The sequence below is a fragment of the Arvicola amphibius genome, chromosome 5 (genome assembly GCF_903992535.2).
Source record: "Arvicola amphibius chromosome 5, mArvAmp1.2, whole genome shotgun sequence".
Taxonomy (NCBI): Eukaryota; Metazoa; Chordata; class Mammalia; order Rodentia; family Cricetidae; genus Arvicola; species Arvicola amphibius.
Genome location: NC_052051.1, coordinates 147946737 through 147973584, shown reverse-complemented (window position 1 = coordinate 147973584; position 26848 = coordinate 147946737). Strand labels below are relative to the sequence as shown.

At 49.5% G+C, this 26848-nt stretch overlaps 1 protein-coding gene across 1 annotated transcript in view; it reads right to left on the bottom strand.

Moving 5' to 3' along the window:
- The window catches only part of Myo5b (myosin VB), a 182930-nt gene that overhangs the window by 8553 nt on the left and 147529 nt on the right, over positions 1 to 26848 (bottom strand). Inside the window, exons 28-35 of the mRNA XM_038329582.1 lie at positions 26434 to 26673; positions 24877 to 24977; positions 16586 to 16784; positions 12425 to 12518; positions 10150 to 10293; positions 5250 to 5401; positions 2678 to 2767; positions 115 to 265 (exon numbers count right to left, since the gene is read on the bottom strand). Coding sequence (XP_038185510.1) covers positions 115 to 265; positions 2678 to 2767; positions 5250 to 5401; positions 10150 to 10293; positions 12425 to 12518; positions 16586 to 16784; positions 24877 to 24977; positions 26434 to 26673 — 1171 coding nt within the window. The remainder of the gene's footprint in view (positions 1 to 114; positions 266 to 2677; positions 2768 to 5249; positions 5402 to 10149; positions 10294 to 12424; positions 12519 to 16585; positions 16785 to 24876; positions 24978 to 26433; positions 26674 to 26848) is intronic.

The following is a 26848-nucleotide window of genomic DNA, read 5'->3' as shown; positions in this document are numbered from 1 at the left end:
GAGGCCACAGTTGGTAACACCTGATTGCTGCAAAGTAAGGCAAGCTTGTCACAACCCCGCACCTCCTCCAGACCCCACAACGCGTGCTGCTAGCGGCCCCCAGCAGTGGCTTACCTATCATCGGTTGTAACAAGCCCTCGGCAATTTTAATGAGCTGCTGATAGATCTGAATGGAAAGATCGCTTAGCACCTGCCGATATTCAGTGAGGTCAAAGTTCTTGAGGCAGTGCTCATTCTGCTTCGGGGTGTTCTGTGTCATGAAGCCCTGAGGAGGAAGAATGTTCATGAGTGAGCGTCTGGGGTCTCCTGGGCTCTGTTCACCCGGGGCTGGAGCCACCTTAACAACTTCCTGTTTTCAGGGCTTCACTCAGGCCTTCTCTATGTATAGGGCTCTTGGAAACACAATGCCTTGGAACGGCCCTGGACCTCGAAGGTAGAGGAAATCTCACGATAGACAAGTCAGAACTGTGAAAATAAAAAGGCCTACACTATCTAGATCCTCAAAGTGAGTTCTATATATAAAATACCCAAAGCCAGAAAAAAATTAATAAAGGAGGGTCCCGTGCTTTCTGAATGTTTATCTGGTATTATCTGCATTCAGATTGCCCTAAAATCTTAGGCTACACAAGACCCTACAGGAATATGGCATAGGGCGGGGTCTGTTTGTAGGAGACATCTATGTCATCAGTTGCCAGATGAGTGGGAAGGTGGCTGCACTGTCCTCTTACCCTGCGGTTCTAGGGCAAACATGTAATCTGGGGTAGGTACCGCATCCAAAGGGCTCCTGTGACCGGGGTCATCTTACTGTTACCTTTTTTTGTTCTGAGATGGTCTTGCTGTATCATCTGGGTTGTCCTTAGACTTGCGGTATTCCTACTACAGTCTCCCACTTGCCTGGATTAAAGGCGTGCGCTACTGAGTCTAGCTCTAATGTATTTTCTGTTCAGGCCAAGAGAAACAGTAGCCAAAGAGAGCAGGACTGTTGATGAGGCAGCCGCATGCCTCAGCCTCCTGCCCTCATCTCAAATTACAAAGCAGCTTCTAATAAGGGGCAGAGGTAGGAGGAGTGTGGTTGCTGGGAGATGGGATCTTGACTCTTCCTTTGTTGTTAGACCTCACAGAGCTAGTTACACTGTGGCTCCAATCTTGTCTCCAAGGACAGAAGTACAAAGATCAGCTTAGGTCATAGAGCCCTTAGGCCTGCCCTTTTATAACACCCTGAGAATACAAGGTGACATTGGTTAATGCTGTCAGCCTGACAAAAGTCTAGAATCAGCTGGGAGGCAGGCCTCTGGAGCATGCCTATGAGGGATTTTCTCAGTTGGGTTGAGGTGAGAAGACCAACCCTGAATGTCCCTAGCATCATTTCAACGGCTGGACCCTGGACTGAACGCAAAGGGGAGAGGGAGCTGAGCCTGTGTTTATCCCTTGCCCATTCTTCTCTATTGTGGAGGTAGTGTTACTAGCTGCTTCAAGTTTCCGCTGCCGTGATTTCTCACGTGGGTCAGTACCCTGGAATCGTGAGCCGAATAAACCGTTTCTCAATTAGGTTGTTGTTGTCAGGGCATTTTATCACGAAGGAAGCTAAGACACTGTGTGCAGCGGTGAACCTTGACAAAATGAAGCGCTCCACACGTAAAGAGCTCGTGTATGATGCTGGGGGCAAAGAGCAGGAGGCATCTGGTTGGAAACAAAGGGCATTTCTTTACCTTTCCCTTCCTCTCCCTTGGAAAAGCAAGTGGCTAAACTCAAGTTCTAATTCTTGAAGGAAGGTGGGACCAAACCCATCCCAAAATTGACTGACTGGGGCAGGAGAGTGGTCCATTACCCTAGGGAGAAGAGTGTTTCTATTTGTTCTGCCACAAAAGATACTAAAACTTTAAAAATGTTATTGCGTGGTTTTAATTTTTGCTGTACCTTGACTTTGGGCAGGGTGGGATGTGTGAAAGGTGGGGAGAAGGGAGAGTTGAGACTGTGGGGATGTGGGAGGTGGAAGGCCTGGATGCAGTGGGGTTCTCACTGGGGGAACTGGAAAGTGAACTCTGAGGCATGAAGCTGAAGGCACTGCATGGCAGAGGGTGACCCCACTAGCGACAGGAATGGTGAGTTCTAGAGAGAGCTGGACTCAAGAGTAGAACATATAGTGACCTATCAGCTGGGCCTCAGGTCAGTGAATCAAATTAAGCCGGAAGCATGAAGCGTGTCCTCAACATCCATTTGTACCATAAGGTTCTAGACAGGGGTACCTCTTTTTTGTGCCTATCTTTATTCTTAAGTGGACAGAGCTTAAGAGACATCCTGATACATCAGACGCTGACCTTTCTCCCAGTCTTCACTGACGTGGCTCCTCTAGGACAGCTTTAAAGATAAAAAGTTGCAAGGGTCCCTTAGGAAATGAAGTGGTTTTCTGGCACTGTGAAGTTAAGTAAATTCAATTCTATAACTATTCTTCTCTCTTGCTTAAGGGATGATTTTTTCAGGGGTGCTTGGACCCACTGAAGCCCAGAGTCTCCTGTGTCCTAACCCAGCACTGCTAACACATGCCCACATCTGAGGTCCCGGCAGGTGCTTCACAGACCTTACACCATCATCTAAGGGAATCCAATGTACTCCAGTGCACCCCAAACTTCAAGCCAATAAAGTGGGGCCCACTGTGGGCTCTTGGCTCACTACTCACCTCGTCCCCACTGTACTGCTTCAGACAGTGAAGGAAGCGGCAGGCGTTGGATAACCAGAAGGATGTCATCTCAAAGTTATCATTGTGCTTCTGTGAAAAGAGACCACACCACTGGCTCTGAGCAAGGTGTCTCCCATCGGCTGCCATATATCCCCAGTGCCTCTCTTTCCTTCCCAGGCAGCTCCGATGTATGCAGTCCACTTTCCAGTCACAGAGTGGATACCCTTTGCTGAGGGTTGCTGCTCCTCTACTCCCTGAGATGGTACACAGACAGAACTACTCTCTGGTCTCCTGATGAGTGTTGCATGTACCTGAGCACACGGGAAGAACAGGCTTCTCCCAGAGCTGAAGCATGTGAAGCTGACTGGCACAAATGGAGCTTAGGCTCAGCAGCCCAGGCTCTACTCGGGTCTGAGACGTGCCCTGGCCAGCTCAGATTCTGACCTACCAGCTGTCCCATACAAGGCATGCCAGTGAAGTACACTAGTATCCCCGTGATCTAAAAGTCAGATGCTCACTGGCAATGAACTAAGGGACCAAGGCTGCTTAGCAACCCATATACAACTTGACCTATCCAGTTCCTGCATCACATTTACTGACTTCTTAGAGTCTGTCCTGAAACACAACACCATTATTTAAACACAATGATTGAGCTATGACAATAAAACAATAAGGCTGACCATACAGGCTATGGGCCAGAGCAGGCTAATCTAGCTCAGAGCTATAGAAGGGCTCTAAGGAAGTGATGTTTGTAGTCCTTGGCTGCCTTAGACTCCAGCTGGAACTTATAAGAAAGGTCAAGGCCAGAGACACATTTGTGAGAGTGACCAGCATATGCATGATACACTCCAGGGCAATTAGTAGATAACTGTGTATGGAGCTTGCTGTGGCATAATCCTTTTGTACACTGTGATGATTTATCACTGTGATTGGTTTAATAAAGAAGCTGACTGACCAATAGCTGAACAGAATAAAGTTAGGTGGGAAAGCCAAATTGAGAATTCTGGGAAGAAGAAGGGTAGTGTGAGAAGTCACCAGCCAGGTGCAGAGGGAGCAGGAGATGAATGTGCCATGCTAATAAAGGTACCACCATGTGGTAGAGTATAATTAAGGAATATGGGCCAATTTAAAATGTAAGAGCTAGTTAGTAATAAGCCTGAGCTATTGGCAGATTATTTATAATTAATGTAGCCTCTGTGTGGTAAAGTGGAAGCAGCTCCTGGGATGGGAAAACTCTGCTCACAGGAGCCTGAGACAGGGAAGCCAGAGAGCTGCCAAGGGCATGCAGCCAGCAGCAGGATAGCTTGTTCTCCAGTCATGGATCACAGGCTCATGAGACCAGAAGAGGTCTGGCCATTGTGCTCTTTTTTTTTTTTTTTTTTTTTTTTTTTTTTTTCGAGACAGGGTTTCTCTGTGGCTTTGGAGCCTGTCCTGGAACTAGCTCTTGTAGACCAGGCTGGTCTCGAACTCACAGAGATCCACCTGCCTCTAAACGTGTAGCCCAGGCTGGCCTCGAACTCGTGATCCTCCTGCCTCTGCCTCCTTCAGCAAATCCTACCAGCGTGCGCCACCACAACCGGCCATTGTGCTCTTGAGGATGGCTTGCCTCCTTGGAATCATCAGTGTTAGAAGACATAGGACTACTATCACTGTTACTGAGATGTCTCTGTCTCCAAAATTCCCTTCCTACCATCTGACACAAGCTCCTTTGTGAACATGCGTCACCACCAAACAGCTGCTACTATATTCATCTCATGTCTTAGGGTAGCATCCTTGAGCTGTTTTAACACCCCACCTTCAAGCCCCTCCAAGCAGCCCTGATGAATGGCAGCAGCTCTCTCTGTGCCACCATGCTGTGGGACAATGGTCTGTACCCTGTCACTTGTGTTTAAAATAAACGCTGATTGGCCAGTAGCCAGGCAGGAAGTATAGGCAGGGCAACCAGGCAGAAAGTACAGGCAGGGTAACAAGAATTCTGGGAAGAGGGAAGTTTCAGTCCGCAGTCATCACCCAGACACAGAGGAAGCCAGACACAGAGCAAGCAAGATATGACTGCCTTGCCGAAAAAGGTACCAAGCCATGTGGCTAACACAGACAAGAATTATGGGTTAATATAAGTTATAAGAGTTAATAAGAAGCCTGAGATACTAGGTCAATCAGTTTATAATTAATGTAGACCTCTGTGTGATTTCTTTGGGACTTAATGACTGTGGGAACGGGGCAGCACAGAAAGCCCAGTCAACATCACCAACCTTGATAGTGTGTCCCATTCCCTTGGAAAGGTGAGAGAGAGTATGGCTTCCTGAACTTGGTTCAGAGACAGTCCACCCCTTAGCATCTATGTTAGCAGGCAGCTGGGCTTTCAAGTAAACACAGGCTCAGCAGGGAGGTTGCTGGAGGCCCACATTGGAGTTCCCAGCTTCCTGGCATTGGCAGTCTTGAGCCTGCTCTGAGAACTGCTGGGTAGTGTAATTGGTACACTGGCAGAACACAGATACAGAGAAGCAATGGAGGTACTGGCTTTGCTCAGGCTAGTGGGAACTGCAGCTGTCTGCACAGGCTTCTTCCTTACCTTGAGGACTTTCTTAATGCCATTGATGGTGGAGCTCAGCAGCGAGTGTACCTTGAGGTCATCGTTGGTGTAATCCGCATGCCTAACACACATGTAGAGGATATATGCAGGCAGACAGGGCACGGTGCCCGACAGCATATGGGGCTTCAGGTCTAATGACAATAACATGTGAGTTAGATCTACTGGAGGCACACACTCTGAATGCCAGAAGCCTCATCACAAAGAGAAATATTTGCATTATTTCCCTGTAACTCCCCTAGGAAGCTCCTTCTCATAGGGATTGAAAGAGGAATAAGATAGACATCTTATCACGCATCTTATCAGTTAGTCCCCAGCTGGTAGTGCTGTTGGGAAGTTAAAGAACCTTTAGGAGGTGGAGCCTTGTTGGAGGAGATGCATTTTTGAGGGCTTATAGACTCACCCTACTTCCTGCTCCCGGTGTGCAGCTGAAATATGATCAGCCAGTTTCCTGTTGGGGCACCTGCTATACCTTCCTTGCCTTTATAGCCTCTATCCCTCTGGAACTGTAAGCCAAATAAACTCTTTTCTGAGTTGCTTTGGGCTACAGTATCTTATGAGAGCAACAAGATAACTGATGTACACACTGACATAGATACTGATATAGACACTGATGCACACACTGACGTAGACACTGATGATGTACACACTGACATAGATACTGATATAGACACTGATGCACACACTGACGTAGACACTGATGTACACAGATGTAGATACTGACATAGACACTGATGTACACAGACGTAGACATTGACGTAGACACTGATGTACACACTGACGTAGACACTGATGCACACACTGACGTAGACACTGATGATGTAGACACTGATGATGTAGACACTGATGCACACACTGATGTAGACACTGATGTACACACTGACGTAGACACTGATGTACACAGATGTAGATACTGACATAGACACTGATGTACACAGACGTAGACATTGATGTAGACACTGACATACACACGGACGTAGACACTGATGCACACACTGACGTAGACACTGATGATGTAGACACTGATGCACACACTGATGTAGACACTGATGTACACACGGACGTAGACACTGATGTACACACTGACGTAGACACTGATGTACATACTGACATAGACATTGACGTAGACACTGATATAGACACTGATGCACACACTGACGTAGACACTGATGATGTAGACACTGATGCACACAATGACATAGATACTGATGTAGACACTGATGTACACACTGACATAGACATTGACGTAGACACTGATACACACACTGACGTAGACACTGATGTAGACACTGATGTACACACTGATGCACACACTGACGTAGACACTGATGATGTAGACACTGATGCACACAATGACATAGATACTGACGTAGACACTGATGTACACACTCACATAGACACTGACGTAGACACTGATGTAGACACTGATGTACACACTCACATAGACACTGATGTACATGCTGACAAGGACACTGGTCAGAAAGCAAAAGTATGCCTGGCCAGATGTAGTGGCACATGCCTTTCATCCCAGCACTCAGGAGGCAGAGGCAGGTAGATCTCTATAAATTTGAGGTCAGCCTTGTCTACATAAAGAGTTTCAGGTCAGCCAGGGCTACAAAGAGAAGCCCTGCCACAAAACAAAGCAAAAACCATATTACATTCCTAGGTGCTTGTACTGCAGCAGTAAATGACTTGTTGGCCACTGGAGGAAAGAGCCACAAGGCAAGGACTCATGCCATTGTCCTCAGGAAGGGACTTAGAGTTAGAGGCAGGTTATAAGCTGGCTCATGCAATGGCGTGAGAACTCCATTTCTTGGCATCCGAGCTTCTGATTAGGCACAGTGGATTCTTTGATATTGAAGATTAGTATCAGGAGAATTTAGCAATATCATGTCTTACAGCAAACCATGTTCCCAGTGATGGCCAGTAGGCCAAAGGCCGAGTGGACTGGAGCAGCCTGTGGTGCATGTCAGTGCTGTTTGGTTTTTTGTCACCTTGTACATGGAAAGAACAAACCTCAGCTGAGAAAATGCCTCCATCAGAGTGGCCTGTAGCTGAGCCTGTAGGGCATTTTCTTGATTAATGACTGATGGGGGAGGTTTCATCACACCGGGGGTGGTGCCACCCTCGGGCAGGTGTTCCTAGATGGTATAAGAAAGCAGGCTGAGTAAGCCCGGGGAACAAGACAGTAAGCAGCACCCTCCGTGGCTTCTGTGTCAGCTCCTGTTTCCTGGTTCCTGCCTTCAGTTCTCTTCCTGATGGAGTGGATTAGAATGGGCATGGTGTTTACTAAAGCAATAGAAGTCAGGCTGGACCACTGGGGCTGTCAGAGTGGCAGCACCTGCCCTGAGGTCTCACAGTTGAACTGGTCCAGCAGCCACGGCCACTCCGCTCAACACGTCACTTTGTCCAGCTCTGTCCTCTACCCCTTTCCCTGCCTTGGACTGCGACTCTTTGTGAACTCCATGATGATACTCAAGCTACTTTCCCCTCTCTCCTAACGCCCCAGGGAAGCTGTTGGATGATCTCTAGTGTCCTGGGAAGCTAAGGAGCTATGTTTAAAGCAATGAATAATGGCTGGAAACCAGAGCAGTGGGGAAAAGGTCTGGCGCCAGGTTAAGATGAGGGGCGAGAAAGGGCCCCAGCACCTCACTGTGGCTCTGACTGTACCCCAGCTCTCAGTCTTTAGTCTCATTACCCTGCCCAAACCTGCCCCAAAAGCCTTCTGGAGTTGGAACTCACAAATGGGAGGCTTCCCACCCTCTACCTGGGGCCTTAAGTCATCTGCCAAGGCTAATGAGGGTTGAGGTAGGGCTGGGCTGCAGGTATCTTTAATTGGTAAACAGGTTACCTCATTCTCTCAAATATGTCCTTCTAGTTAGTGTTAATTACAGGCCACAACACTCTGGATACTTAACATTCTGGCATGATCTAGGTTCTAGGCTATAGATCTTGGCTCTAATTAGAACATCAACAGTATTCATCCAGGAAAAAGCGCATTCCAATCTCTAACATCTAACTTCAGACTTCCCCTATGTGCAGATTTTAAGCAGCTTGCCTTGCCTTGGAATGTTCTATTGTGGCAGAACAGGCTCACTTCTGTCTCTTAGGCAGAAGTGAGCATCTCATAGGATGGGGATTACAACTTTACTTTCTTCTCCTCTCTGAAGCAACTAGCCAGTGATGGGTCCCTAAGAGGTGGTTCATCCATGTCTATGGGGCCACTGAAAGGCAGGTGATGGGCACTTTTCCTTGGTATCTAGGTAGGAGGTGATCGCCTAGAGCCATCTAAACAATAAGAGCAAGAAGGAACCCTTGACTCACACTTACTTAAGTTATAAAATTTAGAGTTTTATTTAGTTATTCAGTTAACTCTGGTGTTGTAAACTGTGTTTCATATTTACCACAGAATCCACCTTTATAAGGAGCACGACAGTCATCAGCAAGCTACTAAAAATGCCCAAATCAAACAACCAAAGGGCAACCATGCAGAACTCACGGTCTATTTCTCCTGGGCTCTTGGCCTGAGTGCTGTACTTAGCAGAGGCCTCACTGCTCTGGGTGATTTCCGCTGGGTAATGTTTACCTCGAGCTCTGACTCCTTAGTGAGAAAGTCCTGCACTGTACCCAGTTTTCTCCCTGACTCTATTTCACATGCTGGAATGGGCAGGATCAGTCCCCATCTGTTTGACAGATGAGGACACTTAGCACCACAGAGAAGCCAGTGGCAGAAGACAGAGGATTCGTTTCTCTATGATTTTCCCCTGGCTCTGCAGGAAGCTCTTGGCCTGGGCTGGGTGGAGCATAAAGTAGAGACTTGTTGAAGGCAGACGAGGCTGAGACAAGAGAGGAAGGGGCCCAGGGCTGGTGAGCAAACTGGCTCCCAAGAGTCCTGTAGTCCGTCCCTAAAGGTGGCATCTAATACTGGTCACAGAGAACCATCTTGACACAAATGTCAATAACCTGAAAACATGACGCAGAACTCCTAACTGAGCATCCTTGAAGAGTGACCCCATGGGCAGGAGGCTTTTCTCTAACTTAACAGGGAAAATATGTCCCTTTTCTGATGTATTTCCAGTTGTGGGGGCTGGAAAATGGGTAGCAGGTATTCTAGTCCTGAGGACCAAGCTGAGGGGACTCTGCCTTTGCTAGAGCTGCTGAAGCTGCTAGGCCACACACTGAGCTTCTCTCACTCACCCTGCTTCTCAGTGTCAGTGAGAGGGTGTCCAATCCCCTGGAATAGGAATTACAGACAGTTGGGAGCTGCCGTGTGGGTGCTGGGAATTGAACCTGGGTCCTCTGGAAGAGTAGCCAGTACTCTTCACTCCTAAGCTATCCCTCCAGCCCAGTTTTACAGGTCTTACCACCTTCTCATGCCACACTTGAGAACACTGGTCCTCGACTGCATGGCTAGTAAGGAAAGGGGCAAACTTGCACATAGGTTGTCCGATTCCAGAGGCCACACTCACATGTGCTGGGTTAAACGGCACTAACACACTGCAAACAGAGGCATTTGACTCCCCAATCCACTGTTTACACCCTGTGTGACCCAAGAAAGTTACTAGAAAGATCTCAGAATTCTCCAAGATGAAGTCAGGATTTGTATAGTGTCTACTGACATAGACAGTGAGAGAATTAAACAGTCGAGGTGGGTATGGCACTTGGCACAGTCGGTGACAAGCCCACACTGATGTCCTGCTATTGCCAAAGCCCCATGGTCCACCCTGAACTTCCCCAGAGAAACAAGGGCTGCAGCAGCCACCACAGAGAAGCACAGGTGGGCAGGAGCTGTGTGGCCACTGGCAGAACAGAGGTATCTGTTCCCTGTGCTGGTGTGAGGCTATACAGGGTTGGCAGGGGGTACGGCCGTGCAGATCCTGACCTGTCACCAGGTTCCGGATGAGGAGAGCCTCGTCCTCTTTGTGGTACTCCAGCATGCCTTGGAAGTCTTTCTCCTTTCGCTGGACCGTGACCTGTCTTGTGAGTTCATGGTGCCTCCTGTCACTCTGTGCCAATGCCTGGGCAGCTGAATGGGAACGAGACGATAGAAACGTGGTGAGAATATGCAGGTGAAGGCCTGCAGAAGGGGCGTCCCGGCCTGGGGACCATGCTCAGGGTACTCAATGCAGCCTGTCCCTGCAGCCCAGACCCTCGCTCTCTGTGGATCAAGGACTTCAGCACTTTCACTAGGGGCTGCTGTGGACAAGGGGAGGAGAATTCCCGAAAGAGAAATGGGTAGGTTTTGTACCAGAGAAAATAGGAGAAGTGGTAGCAGCCATGTTTAGCGTGCCCTGCTGGCAAGGGCTTCTCTCCTCCTACCAAGCTGTAAGGAAGGTCCGTGAGTCTGGGAGGAGAGTCAGCCAGGCCCATTTTACTCAGTGCCCTGTGGTACCACAGCACTGGCCATCACGACACTGTGATGCTACAGTTGTGGGCTGGCCAGGGGAGCAGGTGGTACCAGTAGGGTAGAAACACTGTACCTCGTATCCAAATGTAGTGTGAGCCCATGTAAGCACAACTAATGGGTATCTAGGGGTACCCATTGGGATAACAAGGACTTGTTAAGTTCCATTCAGACATTTCCCCTAGCCCAGAGGAAGATAGTAGCCTCCTAATATTTATTCATTGTATACCTGGGTACCAACAGTGTGAGGGTATTGTCATCAGCTCAGGACACATGCCAAGTCCCCATTTTGCCCTCACCAGTCTAGCTAGGAGATGCTTCTGTGTGTTTGCATGGGAAAACACTGGACGATGCAGCTTGGCCAGGTGTTAGGCCAGGAACGTTCACCACAGGTGCTGGTGGGGACGGAGCACTGAGAGAGCCAGGCAGGAGGGAAGAAAGTAGGCAAGAAGAGGGCTGGTTCATCAAAACATCCCCTAGAGCAATGGTTCTCAACCTTCCTAATGTTGTGACCCCTTCATACAGTTCATCACGTCGGAGTGACCCCCAACCATAAAAATACATTCATAACTATAATTCTGCTACTGTTATGAATTGTAATGTAAATATTTACATTTTCTGATGGTCTTAGGTGATCCCTGTGAAAGGGTCATTTGACCCCCAAAGCATTCGTGACCCACAGGTTGAGAACCACTGCTCTAGCTGAATGGGAAGAGAGCCAGGCAAGAGATCGATCATCCATGGTAGGCATCTGTAACTGGCTGGAGGGATGTTGTGTGTACGGGCCCACACGTATGTATGCATACAGAGGAGCACCAGGTAAGAGCTGGGATTTCACTCTGCTAGCTATGGGGAGGGAGCGGGCAGACAGTACTCTCAGCAGTGACCCTGGGAAACTACTGAGTCACCTGGGAACAGAGGGTGAAGCTTGGTCATAGGGGAGTAGGAGCACAGACTAAAGCATGGAGAGGGGGAAGTGGGGGAGGTAGGCTGGACAGAGCAGAATGGAGAGGCTGGAAGCCAAGAGACTTGGAGAATGACTGCCTGAGATCAGAAGAGAAAAGCCCCACAGACGACAGAGGATGCACAGGGGCACGTGCAGGGAGACCACCAACTGAGACAAGGTCACAAGGTGCCTGGTGTGGGCAGAGATGTCCCTGACACTACAGAAGCAGTGGCTGTGCACTCTTGAGATCAGTGCTATGCCCAGGAGGCTGTGGTCTCAGGCTAGCACAGGGAAGGATTCCAAGGCTAGGGTGGTGGCTCTTGAGCTGAGGGGTGGAAAGATGAAGAGGGTTATCTGTGACACAAGGGGCCGGAGGGATACAAGCAGGATGGCACCTGCTGGGAGGGCACAGCAGTTACAGGAAAGAACATGCCCAGGGCTTTAGGAGAGTGATTTAGACCTTCTGCCCGCCCCTCCCTCTGGGCTAGACTCCACATTGGGAGTTTAGCTGTGACATCCCAGGGCATAGCGCTCTTTCACACCGGAAAGCCTCGCCTCCGACTCCGTGCCCGCCAAAGGCAGGTACCACTATGAACCCGTGTGGCTCACACCTCCAGCCTCCCGAACCTGGCTCAGACCTGCTCAAGCAGCTGTCTCTACCTGAGATGTGAGCTCCCATGACAGGGCTGGAGCAGGCACAGCCACCTGATGAAGGGGACAGTGGGCTGAAGTCCCACAGACTGGCAGAGTCGCCTCTGTCTCAGGCACGCCCTCAGGGACATACTCATGCACACCCAGGCACGCTACCTTCTAAGTCCTGGACCTTCTTCATGTAAATCTTCAGCTGCTTTTTCAGCTTCCTCTCATTCTTTTCCAGTTTTTCTATCAATTCTTTAAAATCCTGAAAGCACAATGGAGCCGTGTGAGAGCGGAAGGTTGGCCTCGCACTGAAGGAATGGGAAAGTCCTTGCCAGGACCACAGGGGCCCAGCGAGGCTAAGGAGTCCCACTCCAGTAGGGTCAGAAGGGCCACCTCACACAGGCTCAGCACCTGCTCAGAGCCTGGGAGGAGCGATGAGTCAGAGTTCATTCTGCCAGCAACAACAGGGTGAACTCCTCCCAGGGCGAATCCCTTCCCCCCCCCCCCCCCCCCGGGGCACTCTGGCGCCTTGTGGAATCCTAGGGCTCCCTAAGTCAAGCGTCCTCGGAGGACACGCGGTCTAGGTGTCCAGGGGAGTGGCGGGCAGCACTTGCGGTGGAAGTGTAGTAATGCAGGCATATAGCTGGAAGGGTCAGGATCAAACAGGCTTCTGGGATCAGAAGCCAAACAGGACAGGGCTGTGGCCCCAGTCCTTAGCAACTGTTGCCACTGGAAGCAAGTCAGTCCATTGGGACCTAGAACAGTAAGCTGTCCAGGGAAGGACTTTGCAATCATTATCATCCTCATCCAGCTGGGCGGTGGCTCTTTAAGGGAGGGAAGGAGCCCTGCTTTGACCATTAGAGCCAAGTCTAGGTAACCAGAGCTATGGAAAGGGAGAAGCTAGCAGTTCATCCTGGGACCTCTGGAACATCTTTGGTGTGTAGTCTCACACTCCACCCCTGTGTGTGTTACAGGGTATAGAATCCAGGGCTAGGTAAGTGTGTGCTAGGCAAGTGCTCCACCACCAAGAGAGAACCTTTGTCTTGGAGTCCAAGGGTTGGACAGTATTTTATTTTTTAGGATTTATTTGTGTGTGTGTGTGTGTGTGTGTGTGTGTGTGTGTGTGTGTCTAAGTGAGTAGGAGTGCCGGCACCTGTGGGAGCCAGAGGATGGAGAAGGCTTTAAGGTAGACCTGCAGAAGAGAGTCTGTTACAAGATTAATACCAGTGCTGTGGGCTTAGCAGACAAGTCTAATTAGAGGTGTTTTGATGGACTCTGTCTTCATTTAGAAGGGGAAGGGGCTGGCAAGAAGGCTCAGCAGGCACTGGCACTGCTGCCAAGCCTGTCTGAACCCCAGAACCTACATGGTGGAGAGAACGGACTCCTGCAAGCTTTCCTCTGACTTCCACACATGCGTGGTAGGATTAGCCATAGACCAACCAAAAACAAACAAATAATTCAGACCACAAAAACCCTTCTCAGATTCAGGGGTCTCTAAATGTTTACCTAGTTCAAAGGATGAGGTGATAGTACAGACAGTTGGGGAGGGGGGAGGAAAAGGAGTGGGGAGAGAGGAAAGGAGGGATAGGAAGGAGGGGGAGGACAGATCAGAGACTCAGCAAGCAGTTAGCTGGGGCAAAGTGTCTTGAAAAGCTTTAGTCTAGATTCTTAGGAGACAGGAAAGGTCTATTGTCTTAGCCACTGCTCTGTGGCTGTGAAGAGACACCATGATCAAGGCAACTCTTACAAAAGAAAACATTTCGTTGGAGATTTGCTTAGTTTCAGAGTCCTAGTCCATTGTCATCAAGGCAGGGAGCAGGGCAGCATGCAGGTGGGTGCCTGAGGAGCTGAGAGCTACATCCTGCTCCGGCATGAGAGAGGGACTCTAGGCTTTTGAAACTTCAAAGCCCACTCCCAGTGACACACTCTCCAACAAGGCCACATCTGAATCCTTTTAATCTTTTCAAATACTGCCACTCCCTGGTGCCTAAACATTCAAATCTGTGAGCCCTCGGGTTTATTCCGACCCCATCTCGTCCTCAGGCACCCATCCTATTGACTAAGTCCCTCCACTGAATGAGGAATGCTGCAGACCCAGTCCAGCCTCTGGTACTACAACTGCCAGCTGATGCCCACAATTGTGATGTTATCATGCCTGGAACACAAAATGTGCTTGGGTCTCCTCACAATTGTTCTTAACAAACTTCCACAAAACCCCAGGGGATGATCAACAAATATCCTGACACCTGTGTGCAGCCGACACTAGACATTCCAACAAGAAAGGGTAAAGTCCAGCACTCGGACGCAGCAACCAATCTGTTTCTGCGAAGGAGCCTGGGAAAGGCGCCCCTCCACACGGATAGCTCCACAGATGCTGACGGTGACCCACAGTGCTGCATCTTGTCTCCAGCTCTTCTGGTTAACAGCCCACTTCTAAAATGCCAGAACCCTGTCCTTGATGCGCTAAGCAGAATCATGGAAAGCTGTGCTCCCCACACTTGCAGCACACTGGAACCACCTGGGAATCTTTAAACCTTGAGCTCAGCAAACTCAGGATAAATCAAGGCAACACTAAGGCTGACAAACTTGTGGGGCTACTATTGAGGCCCGAAGCCACAAAGGCCACAGTGATGGTGACTATGGGACTGAATTAGCCCAAGAGAAATCTTGGTATTGAAAGTTGAGTGTGTCTGGAGACATCCCTAGTGATATGCTACCAGGACAATTACATCCTTATCCCACTCACAAGCCTCCCTGACCTCTTCAGCCAGAATGGCCCTAAATTCCTGTACATTTAGCTCTTCAGGTTCCCAGCATGCTGTGTTGTGGCCAGTTGTATACATGTCCTCCTTATTGCCCAATGCCCATGGTTCATCTGCCAGCAATGAGCTGGTGTGGATGTTTGCTAACAACAGGGACATAAAACATAAGCAGTCCCTAGAACTTGGTACATGCTGGCTCTGCTTCTGGGTCACAGTTCCAGACTATGGGCTACGAGTCTTCCCAAAGGTGGCAAACTGTAGCCGCCTTGTCCCTCCCCTCATCTTCAGAGACCCCGAACCTCAGGGTCCTGCTCACACGCCAAGGTTTGCTACTTCTGGCAGAGAGGCCCATGACACAGTCTTTGCACACAGTCTCTTCTCAGGTGGGACTGTCCGCTGCTTTGTAGCGGGCCACCCACCGCATCACCTGCTCAGTGGCCCTCCAGGAAGCAGAGACCTGCAAATGCGCTTTCTATATTTTGTCCTTTCTGTACCAGAAGCAGGCTCAGCAACTTATTTTCTTATTTGATGTTTAGTTATATACAAAATAGGTTTCACGATGCTGTTTTCATACATGCATGCCGTTGCCAGCAATGTGCACATTCCTGTGCGTAAGGTCAATTGTCTATAGTGACAAGAGGACACGGTGTGGGAAAGAAGAGGAGGAATCACATGTGAATCCAGTTCCTCACCTCCTCTCTTTGACCTGAACCCAGGCTGCCTGGTCATCAGAGGCAATGATGGCCCAGCTGGGCAGGACCGGGAGCACTGCCGCTGTGTGCCCTGCTGATCAGGCTTGGGTACCTCCTGCTGTTCCCTCATAGCCATCCCAGCCTAGAAGACATGTGAGCCCCACTTTTGTTCTACTACTCCAATGTCCTCTTTTTCTGTAATAAGTGCTGCTGATCCCACGCAGAGCCGTGTTTTTATGAATACTCTCTTCTTCGTGCCCTTCACCCACCTTCTTTCCGACTTGTTCTCACGTGGTACACACTCTCCCATCCTTCTAATACCTGCCGTGGCCACCAGAGACAGCCACCAACAATTTCTGCTCCCATCAAGGGACGAGTACACCCCTACCACACCTGGCTGAGCCATGAGATTTGTCTTGGTCAATAGCATGGGGACAGAGTGAAGTCATACTGGATCTGGGAACGGGCCTTTAGGAGCCCCACGGCTCCTGCTTTCATCTTCCTGGAAGTCAGTGCCACATATAACATCTCAGGCTCGGCTAGGGAGTGAGGCACGGTACATGAGCGAGACCTCATGGAGGAAGACCAAAGTCCAGACACCAGAACAAAGCTATATCGGGTCTTCCAGCTCCACAAGGAGCGTCCACATGTGTCCCCATTGACATCTGCGGAATCCCTGATCTGAACGTGGACATTGACGTGTTAACACAACACACGCTCTGCACCATTTGTTTCAGTCATTGCTCATCAACAGCCGGGGTTTCTGTTCCTACTGTAGAGCTAGGGACATGAGCCTTGCCCATCCGGCAGCTCCGGATCCTATTCCACCTAGAAATGATCCCAAGAGCCACAATCCACGAGACATGGCCACTTACCAGGTTCTCATTGGTGAGCCGAGATATCTCCTGCTGGACGCCGAATTCCACCTGGGCCTCTGGGGAGAGCAGCAGGGTCTGGCAGAAGGTCTGCTGCTGCTTGTCCATCTCCTCCTTCAGGGTTTCCACCTGGGTCTTGAGACGTTCCACTTCCTCCTCGTGCTCCAGGCTCTGGGCCTGCAGCTGTGCCTCCAGCAACCTGCACCCAGGAGAGCAGGCCGGGTCACTGTGTGGCTGGGGTGGGCACCCACAGTGAGGGGCCACAGACAAACACAACAGGGGAGCAGCCAAGCACATAGCGGGAGCAATCATGTGGCCCCAACAAGGATGAGCACAGCAGGGAGGTAGGTATCACCGGGCAAGCACGTTGACTTGCCATCCTCTCAGATGACCAGAAACCAAGGCCAAAGGCACCCTTGGGTTTAGACTCTTTTGCCACCCTTATTTACTTTTCTTGTGGACACAGACTACTGATTTGGGATTGAGAGATTGTCTCCACGACAATATGTCGTTAACACAGATAAATGTCTCATAGTGTCCTTTAAATAGCAGTTTTGAGTCTGCTCCAAAGTTTGTAAGAATTTCCTTGTAAAGACAAAATGCTGATAAACAGAGCTAATTATGTTGATTTTCCTTTCAGTAGAGTCCTCTCAGTTTCTAGAAGGAGAAGAGCCAATGTTTTGTCTTCCATGTCCACCTTTACGGCCCAACTATATCCTCATAGGTAATCTTTTACAACCTTTCCTCTGCTCTAGACAGTTAAGTCTATTTGGGGGGAATGAGTCATAAGAAACAAAGATCCAGAGGAAGCCTGGAAAGGCTGGAGAGGAGGCTTGGAGATTTCTAAGGGGCTCATGGCTATGAGCACCAGGCAGCCATGGAGAGCACCTGCCTGTGTTAGCAGGGGAGGAGTCTGTGGTTCAGCAGCAGCCTCAGCTTGGATCCGACCCTGACACGGCCGGATGCAACAGGGGCATCTCCTGGGACTTCAGTTACCTGCTCTAGCTTTCTAATCTAGTTAGCCATCTTCAGCATAAAGGGACACGGTGGGTGGGGTTCTGAAGGACACAGTCACACCAGTCTTTTCCTGGGATGTAGTAGAGATTCTGCTCAGGGTGGTGCCTGGGGACATCTCCTGATATCCAGATGGCAAGGATAGGCAGCTGCCATGTGTTTGCTGCTCTGCTGGTTTGGGAGATAACTACCATAGAGAAGGGGGAGCCAGAGAGGAAGTGGAAGTCGGCTTTGTTGGCTTCCACATTCTAGGCAGCCAAGTCAGCTCCACAGCCTGGCACGTACAAGGGTTCCTCAGCAAAGTGATGCAAACGAAAGAAAATGATGAGGGGATTTGCCTACCACCACAGGTCTATTACAAATGGGAAACAACAGTAACACGAGAGGGGGAGGAGATAACTCGGGTAATGAAGCCAGCATTTAGATAGCAGAGTATTCAGACAACATTCAGCATTGGCTACAATGTACTCAAACTTGATCAGCATAAGAAATAAAGTTAACAGGAAAGAGGACATGGATCTTTTGGGTCTAGGGAGCTGTCCCAGGACCCCTTTCTGACCTACTGTGGTCCCCTGCTTGCATCTGCCTCATCTCAAGTGGATTCAGCTTAGTGCTCTATGCCAGGAGTAAGATTCTTATCCCAGCAACCAAAAGGTCTCCTGGAGCATGAACCTGTGTGTTAATTCCTAACGCATTCACTTGATTTTTCTTTGTACCACATCCAATCTTGGTGACAGACATGAGGAGAGGCCTAGGAAGGCACACATCGGTTCCTACTCGAACAAAGCAAACTTCTGACTGATACGACCCTGACCTTGTCGAATACCAACTACAGTAGAAACACAGCAGAACCGGGCAGCAGTTAATGCCTCTGGACTTTCTGGATATGTAAAGCTTTACCTAGGGTGATGGCCCTGATGCACAGTAGCCCTGTGATGCAAGGCAGGCTCTGATCCTCCAGTTGACAATAAGGAGCCTGATCACATCACCCACTCAGGTTATGGGGCCCAGCAAAGGCTGTAGCACTAGATTTGCTGCTCCCCTCACTGCTGTTAGGAATTCCCATTATCTTACCACCAGCAGCAGCAGTATGAAGAGGCCACATGGCAGGTGTGGGTAGCACCCAGTCACAGAGGGAGCCAGGCCTAGCACACTCCCCGATGACCACCACCCAGTTTAAATGAACAAGGTTTTGCTTCAGCTCTCTAAAAGTCACAGCAAATATGACAGGTCTAGGTGCTGTCCTCATCCTGCGCATGTCTCTGGCTAAACTGTTCGTCCACTGCTGAAGGGGGCTGTGATCAGTTTTGCTGCTGATATCAAATGTTCGATTGTCTACTTAACCAGAATTTAACCAGCTAAGCCTGCTAAACTGCGCTTGCAAAGATGCAGCGAGGGTCAGACCGCAGAACCCACCCGCAGCACCAGCTTTTAGGACTGGGACCAGCGGCATGCTCATAGCATGTGCTAAGGAGCCTTGGACTCGCAGCACAGCCAGCATGCAGTCTAGGTCACCCTCGAGGGTTAAGAAGGTTGGCATGTAGTATGTCAGTAGTGTGGGCCCTGGACTCCCACACCTAAGTTTCCTTTGCAGCTTTTCCTCCACAGCTGTGTGATTTCTGCTGCAGAAACCCTCCCTCTTCATTTATACAATGAAGAGTTGGGCCACATGGTTCCTAAGGTTCAACTGGGCCACCTAGTGCTACCATCTTGACCCAGGCAAGCAGCTTCTGCTGATGTCATCTATACTGACCAGACACAAAATGATGAATGGATGCCCCTAAGGTCTGCTGGTTGGAAGCCATGTGAACTGTGCCCCATACTCTCACAGTTGCTCAGGCCAAAACAAGGAACATAGACAAGAGCAGGCACATAGATGAAGCACATACAAGACGGGAACATGTTTGACCTGGCAACTTGCTTTAGGCCTTGGTAAGCCAAGCCGAGTTCTCCATCTTCATTCAAATATCCCCAATCCTCAGTCTGGCTAGAAATAAAGTACAGAAAGAGAGGGTGTCCAGTGGAGAAGAGAGAGGCAGTGAGACACACTGGAAAGCTGACAGGCAAGGCTTGGAGTCAAGAAAAGGGTACAGACTGCAGGCTCTTTCCCGCACTTCTCTCTGGCTCCCAAGCTCTAGGCTGCAGATAGCATCCTCCTCAAGCTTCCCAGGTTTCAGGTACTGTCTGGGGAAGAGGTTCACGTGGTCTCGAAGAGATTCACCAACAGCTGCAGGTCAGGTACATGTTGCCAAAGACAGCAAGGAGCTGTTCCAGTGTCTCTACAAACAGCAGCCACACACAGCACAGGCTGGACCATGGCACGTCCATGTCTCACACCCGCCGTGCTTCCTTCCATTTGAAGGAGTTGAAAGAACAAGAAGACAAGTCTAAACAGGGCCTGAAGAGAAGGCACCACGTGTGCATATGGTTCCACAGGGGCTGAGTAGGTCCTCACGGTATGGGGGATGCTGTACCACCGTGAGGCATCTGGGGGATGCTGGCAGGCCCTCATGCTATGGAGGATGCTGTACCACAGAGTAGTAGGAGGATGCTGGCCTCCACCAGTGTAAGGAAGGAGATTGCACATTTTCCTTCCCTTTCAATGCATAGCTTTCTGCCATTCTCTAAGAGCAAGTAATTGTTTACTAACCTTAACTCCAGCTATCCTTAGAGAGAAGTGTGTGTGTGTGTGTGTGTGTGTGTGTGTGTGTGTGTGTGGTGTGTATTAAAGTTAACTACAACAAACTTACAGGCTGAGAACCAAACTATGTCTTCCCTTGACTTAAGTTACAGCCATTTCCCTGTTCAGTCAACCCGTGAGATCAGGTCCCTGGTATCTTCTTTCGGTTACATCATCTGCCTAATATTGGCCAAGGTGCTTCTTGGAGGTCTCTGTTCCTAGTTCTCTTCTTATCTCACCCCACAAATTCCTGGGCAAAGTGTGTCTTTAAAGGTCAGCTGGTAGAGGGCATGAATCATGGGTGGGAGAGTTAGTTCATACAGCTTAACAGAGAAACTATTCAGCCCATCCCAGAACCCAGTTAACAAACCAAACAGCCCTGGTCAAGTCAGCTACTGTCTTACTTTGTCAAGTTTTGAGTAAAGTCTAAGGGCTGAAAGTATCCATTCCAGATCCTTCCAGAGCTAGCCTCTAGCAGGAGGAACCCAGACCTGTAGTGCTTACACAGTTTGCCTCTTGGGCTGGGGTACCCACATCTGTACCAACTCCCCTCTGAAAGTCCACTTCTGGGGCCTTTCCGTGGCATTTATTCCTAGTCTAAGGCCAACCCCTTAGTGTTAGAAGCTCCCATCTTTGTGGCAGGGCAATGAGGAGGATTAATGCCAACAAGTTTATTTTGAGAAACACCCTTATCTAAGCCTTCTGCCTTGTAAATGCCTGGAACCTCACCATTGTGGTGGTTTGGATGAGAATGGCCCCCAATGGCTTATATGTTTGAGCACTTGGTCCCCAGTTGGTGGAATTGTTAGGGAAGGATGTGTGGGGGGGAAGACTTGATTGCGGAAGGTGTGTTATTTTTTTTTTAAACTTTTTTTTTAAATATTTATTATGTATACAATATTCTTTCTGTGTGTATGCCTGAAGGCCAGAAGAGGGCACCAGACCTCATTACAGATGGTTGTGAGCCACCATGTGGTTCCTGGGAATTGAACTCAGGACCTTTGGAAGAGCAAGCAATGCTCTTAACCACTGAGCCATCTCTCCAGCCCGGAAGGTGTGTTATTGAGGGTGGGTTTTGCCATTCTCAGCATTTTTCTCTCTCAGCCTTGTGCTGCTAGATCAAGGCACAGGCCCTAAGCTACTGCTCCAGCACCATGCTGCCATGTTCCTCGCCATGATGGTCATGAACCCCAAATCTCTGAAACTGTGCGACCCAAATTGCTTTTTCTACTAATGGCCTTGATCACGGTGCCTAATCACAGCAATGGAAAAGTAACTAAGACAGCCAGATACTGCTTTCTCTTTCTGTGCCCAGCAGTTAGGTGTCCCGGGTAATCCACACGTCCCAGAAAAATCCCTGAGGACCTAAGGCTGTGCTGAGCAGGGGCTGATATCTGCACCTACTGTTCTCAGGCGGTAAGGCTTGCATCTACCTAGGGTCCTTTGTAGCAATGCTTTACTCCAAAGGAGGCCCTGGGGCTGCAGTTCTTGGAAATGCCCAGTGTACATGAGTGCTGAGGAGGGATGGAGACCAGCCCGCTGTTCTCCGACCATCCCCTCTGTTGCAAGTGGAGAGGTGCCGGCACCTGGCTGGACCTCTGGGGGTCCCCCAGTCTTCTTTAGAAGCTCCCCCAGCCTTGCTTTAGAGCCTGAGAGGGACTGCTGGTCTCGGAGAACTCTGCCTCCCTCCCTTTTGCAGTTCTCACACTTTCCAGAGGGGGCGCATGTGAGACAGAGGCCCAGACATACTTCTGGGAGGTTAGCATCTGCCCCCCTGTTCCTAACTTCCCAGGGAAAGAGTGCTGGCTTTTGTCACACGCTAGTCATCATGGAGAAAAGCGAAAGGCAATGATGGACAGCCCAGATACTCGGCTGCGCGACAAGAAAAGAGTCACATGTGTAAATTAAAAACTGGTGAACCGATTCAGGACTCAGTAGAGACTTTTGCTCCTAGGTCCAAGAGACTCAAAGTACCAGAGCCTCAGGCTCCTTCCTGGCTGTGCTTGGGAGTGTGGCTGGGGAGGGAGTGACATCTGCTGGTGTGAAGGGGGAAATCCAAACAGCTCAGCTTCAGGAAATCAACAAATATTTAGGGAGCCCCTGTGCATAGGCCCCCACCAGGAGCTGCTCCTGAAGTGGCTAACTACAAAGGACTAAGCCGCAGGGCCTGCGGTTCAGTGTGGAGCCAGCAGCCCTACCAGGGACACTTTTCTGCATTCCCTGGCCTGATCGTCCATGTGTTAGGTTAACACAGTAAGCTGGATGACCTCTGAAGTATTTTCTGCTCGCTGTAGAGGTCATGCCACAGACATGGCTTCAGAGGGGATGCACTTCCCCCAGCAGACCTTGGAGAAGAGACCAAGCGATCATACTCTGCATATGTGCATTTGTGCAGGTATGTTGAGGCTGGTCGGCCACTTGTGTGCAGGAAGATCCCTACGTGCTCTCTGGGTACTTTAGTTCATACTGAATTTTCTCCCAGAAGCCCAGGATTTTTGCTGGTACCTCTGAGAAGTAGATCAGGAGCGCAGGCACAGAGGGAGAAAGAGGTCACATGAGGGAAGCAGCTACCTTCAGAACTAGGTTCTGTCTAGGTGTACTTGTCTCTCTGAGAACGGGCCCCTCCAGTGGACCTGAACAACTACAGCCTTGGCAGGACTTTGGTGGAAGTGTACGGGGGCGAGAAGTACTGTTCTTGAAGCCAGGCCTAAGCTGAGCCCCAGCCACACGCTGTGCCCAAGCTCTAAGCCAGCTCTGTGACCTGGATGGCCTGCTTGGGGAGGCTGGCCTGGGGGTGGCAGCAGCTTCCCTCACAGTCCACAGCTCCACCACTCTCCCAGAACCAGCTGGAGAGGATGAAAGACTTCCATCTCTAAGCTTGGCTTCTGTGGCTGTTTCTTTCTCTTGGTTTTTCTGTAAGTAAAGCAGTCAGAACAACGCTGGCCACTCCTAGCTCTCAAGATGGCAGCATGAGCTTGCAGAAGCAGAAGACGGAGTATTTCACACTCTGGGAGTTCTGGCCAGAGCAGGTCTCAGCACTGCTTACCTGCAGGTTCACAGTGCAGGGGAGACCCTTGCCCGTAGGCTCACAGTGCAGGAGACACAGAACAGGTAGACCCTTTCTGTAGATCTCGACAGGCCATGAAAACTCAGCAAGTGGGAAGCGTGCTGAACCTGAGGGACTGCACATGGGACTGAAGTATGTCTGGAATCGTCTCAGAACTCTAGCCTGAACACAGGCTATGTACACATTTTATCAGATTCTAAAGGGACGCCATTCGACCGCACGTTTAAAACAGAATTTGTATGTATGTACACCTCTCCATTACAGGCCAACCACAGGAAAGGTATAGCAAATGCCTACCTTTACAACACCCTTGTCATAAGGGGGTGCCTATCCGGGATCCCCAGAATCACAGCCTAACTCCCCTTCCTTGCCAGTCAGTCCAGCTGCTTTCCCCTGTAATGCTCGGATTTGCAGTAATCCCCAAACTGTCTCAAAGCGGAGGCTGGCACAAAACTGAAAGACAAACTTCTATGGTGCCTAACGGGGCAGTTATTGGGGACCTAGGTCCCCTGTCTTCTCCTCCTCTAGGCAGCTACTCTTTTCTTAACTCAGGTTCTCAGCTATTAGTTCACTATTGCTTGCTGGGCTTGCTGAGCTTTCTGAGCACAGGATGATTGCAAGATACAGTAAAGACTGTTTTTTTTTTTCCTCATCACCTCCATTGTTATTGAGGTAAGAAGACAAAATCTGGGGCATTAAACAGCCCCTGGAAAGACCTAGACGGAGGACTAGACTCCTGACAGCTGCAGGAAAGAACAGAAAGAGGGCTGGGAGCAATTTCGGTTCTGAAGATCAGAGTGATAAGCCCGGCACGGCAGCCGGCTTGCTTTCTAATTTAATACTACCCGCGCGCTCTTTTTCTTATTCATCCCACTCCTTATCTTCCACCCAAGAGAATTCAAGTTGACTGCATCTTGACTCCGGCTTTAGCACAGAGAGTCACCTTCAATCCTTCACTTTCTTCTTTAGGGAGAAATGGGGGCTGGTGGGGGTGGGGCAGCGCAGCCTGACAGCCAGGCCTCCTTAATTTTGCTCTGGCCAGCTGCATGCCTAAAACTGGGGCTTCATCCTTCTGGGCCCCAGTTTCCTCATCTGCAGAAGAGGGTGGCAGCAGGAGATCTGGAAATCCTAAGCACTTCAGTTTTCAGAGGAAGCAAACTCAGGCTGTGTTTATAGTATGGCCCTCTGGTGCTTTCGGGAGGGTTCACTGCTCTTTCTGGAGGGTTCACTGCACTTTCAGGAGGGTTCACTGATCTTTCTGGAGGGTTCACTGCTCTTTCTGGAGGGTTCACTGCTCTTTCTGGAGGGTCCACTGCTCTTTCTGGAGGGTTCACTGCTTCTGGCAATTTTAAACAAATGTTTTCTATTGGTAGGTTCCCAAAGGGCCTTCTCTTTCCAACAGATAATTCCCCGATGTTGGGCAGACGGCCAGTACCTAGGGGACAGGTTGTAACATGCTAGGCTAGACAGGCCCCTCCTGTCACCTGCCTATCTCTTTCTCCAGGTCCAGCTCTCAGAGGCGGGTCCTACCTGTTTGTCTGGCAGACCCCATGATAGGCCTCAATGGCATCTTCCTGGTCCACATGCTTTTCACTGTTGGGCCAGCTTGTTCTGGCATTGATGTTTGGCTCCTAGAAAACACACAAATGGAAATCAACTCTGGTTGTACTAACAACATCTAGGCAATGGGTCTCTAATACAGAGGTGTATATATGTGCTTTTGGGAAGAGAGGGAGCCCTGGAGATGCAGGCAGGGGCAGGATTTCAAGAGGGTGGAAGGACACAGCCTCAGCAGGGCCTGGCTGTGAGGCACTGAGAGCAAATAGTGGGGCAGCTGACCAGATCCTGTGAGGAGAAAGCAGTTGCATCAAAGGACATGATTCAAGTGTTGTTACTAGGGCCCATGTCTAGAGTGGTCCAGGCTATTCACCACTGGTCCCTCCCTCCCACTCTATAATCTGCCCTTAAAAGTGAGAATATCAGAAACACACGTGAAGGGGACCCACAACTCTGGAGGGGTTGATAGAGAAATCCCCCCAGAGACAAAATGAACAGCAAGGGTCATGAAAAACATGAAAAACAGCCACTAAGGTTATTTGTGTCTTTTTTTTCCTTAAAATACATTTATTTACAGTTAAAAGAGATTTAAGAAACATATAAAACAGAAAACATTGTAGATCTCTTTACACAACAAAATAGGCAGTAATAAACTACATACTAATGTAGTCACACTGTTGGAACAATGATAAGCAGATAACTGCGCTCATAAAGAGACTGGCCAGGCATGGTGGCTCTGATGACTATTTTGATTGTCAATATTTTAGTTAACTATGTCTGGAATTAACTGAAACCCAAAAAAGGCTGGGCATATCTGTGAGGGATTTTTTTTCTTAATTAAATTATTTGAAGTAGGAAGATCCACTTTTAACCTGAATCTTTTTTTCCTTTTTTTCTCATTTTTTTTATTAAAAATTTCCATCTCCTCCCCTCCTTCTCCCCCTTCCCTCCCCTCCCTTCCACCCATACCCCCACTCCACCCCTCTCCAAGACAAAGAGCCATCAGGGTTCCCTTCACTATGTTAAGTCCAAGGTCCTCCCAGCTCCCCCTAAGTCCAGGAAGGTGAGCAACCAAACTGACAAGGCTCACTTATTTGTATCTTTTGAACATTTTCTTAAAAAAAATAAATCACGCATGTCTGGTCATATGAGTGCAGTGCCTGTGGAGGCCAGAAGAGGGCCTCAGATACCCATGGGGCTGGATTTACAGGCAGTTGTGAGTTGCCTGATGTGGGTGCCAGGAACTGAACTCTGGTCCTCTGCAAGGCCACTGAAGCACTCTTAATTGCTAAACCATTTCTCCAGCCTCCTTGATCACTTTCTTAAGTCCAGTTCTAGTTCCATCTCATGATCATAAAGGTCATGAAGAAATGGCATCAAACCCCTGAGCTGCTTTCAGAGACCCCAAAGACAGACATCTTGCTCTTCAGATTTAAGAGCCCCAAGAGTACAGACACATAAACCCACAAGCTGACTGGCTCAGTGTCGCCCCAAGAAGCCCACCCATGGCTGCCATAGCCACCTCCTCACCATGTTCTTGCCAGCCAATCGGCGCTGGTCAGCGTTCATGATCTGGGTCCTGAGGATCAGCACCTCCTCTTTGCGGACCTCCAGCTCCTCATTGGCCAGCTTGAGCTGGTTCAACAGGAGGCTGTAGCTGTCCGGAGAGCTATGGGTGGAGTTGTCCTGCATGGCTTGGTCAGCGACAGCTTTCCTCAGCTCATTCAGGTCGTTCTTCAGTTTCTTATTCTCTGACTCAAGCTCTTGTCTCTGCAAGACAGCCAAGGGGCACAGCTTGCTGTTTCCTGGACCCGCAGCACGTGCCTTGCCTTAACTTTCCCTGCCTACCGGAAGAGCAACTTACTGTTTTGAATGAAGACATACATGGCTCAAGTTCTGATGATATCAGTGGTCAGTTTAGGGATTAAACCCATCACCCCAAGTT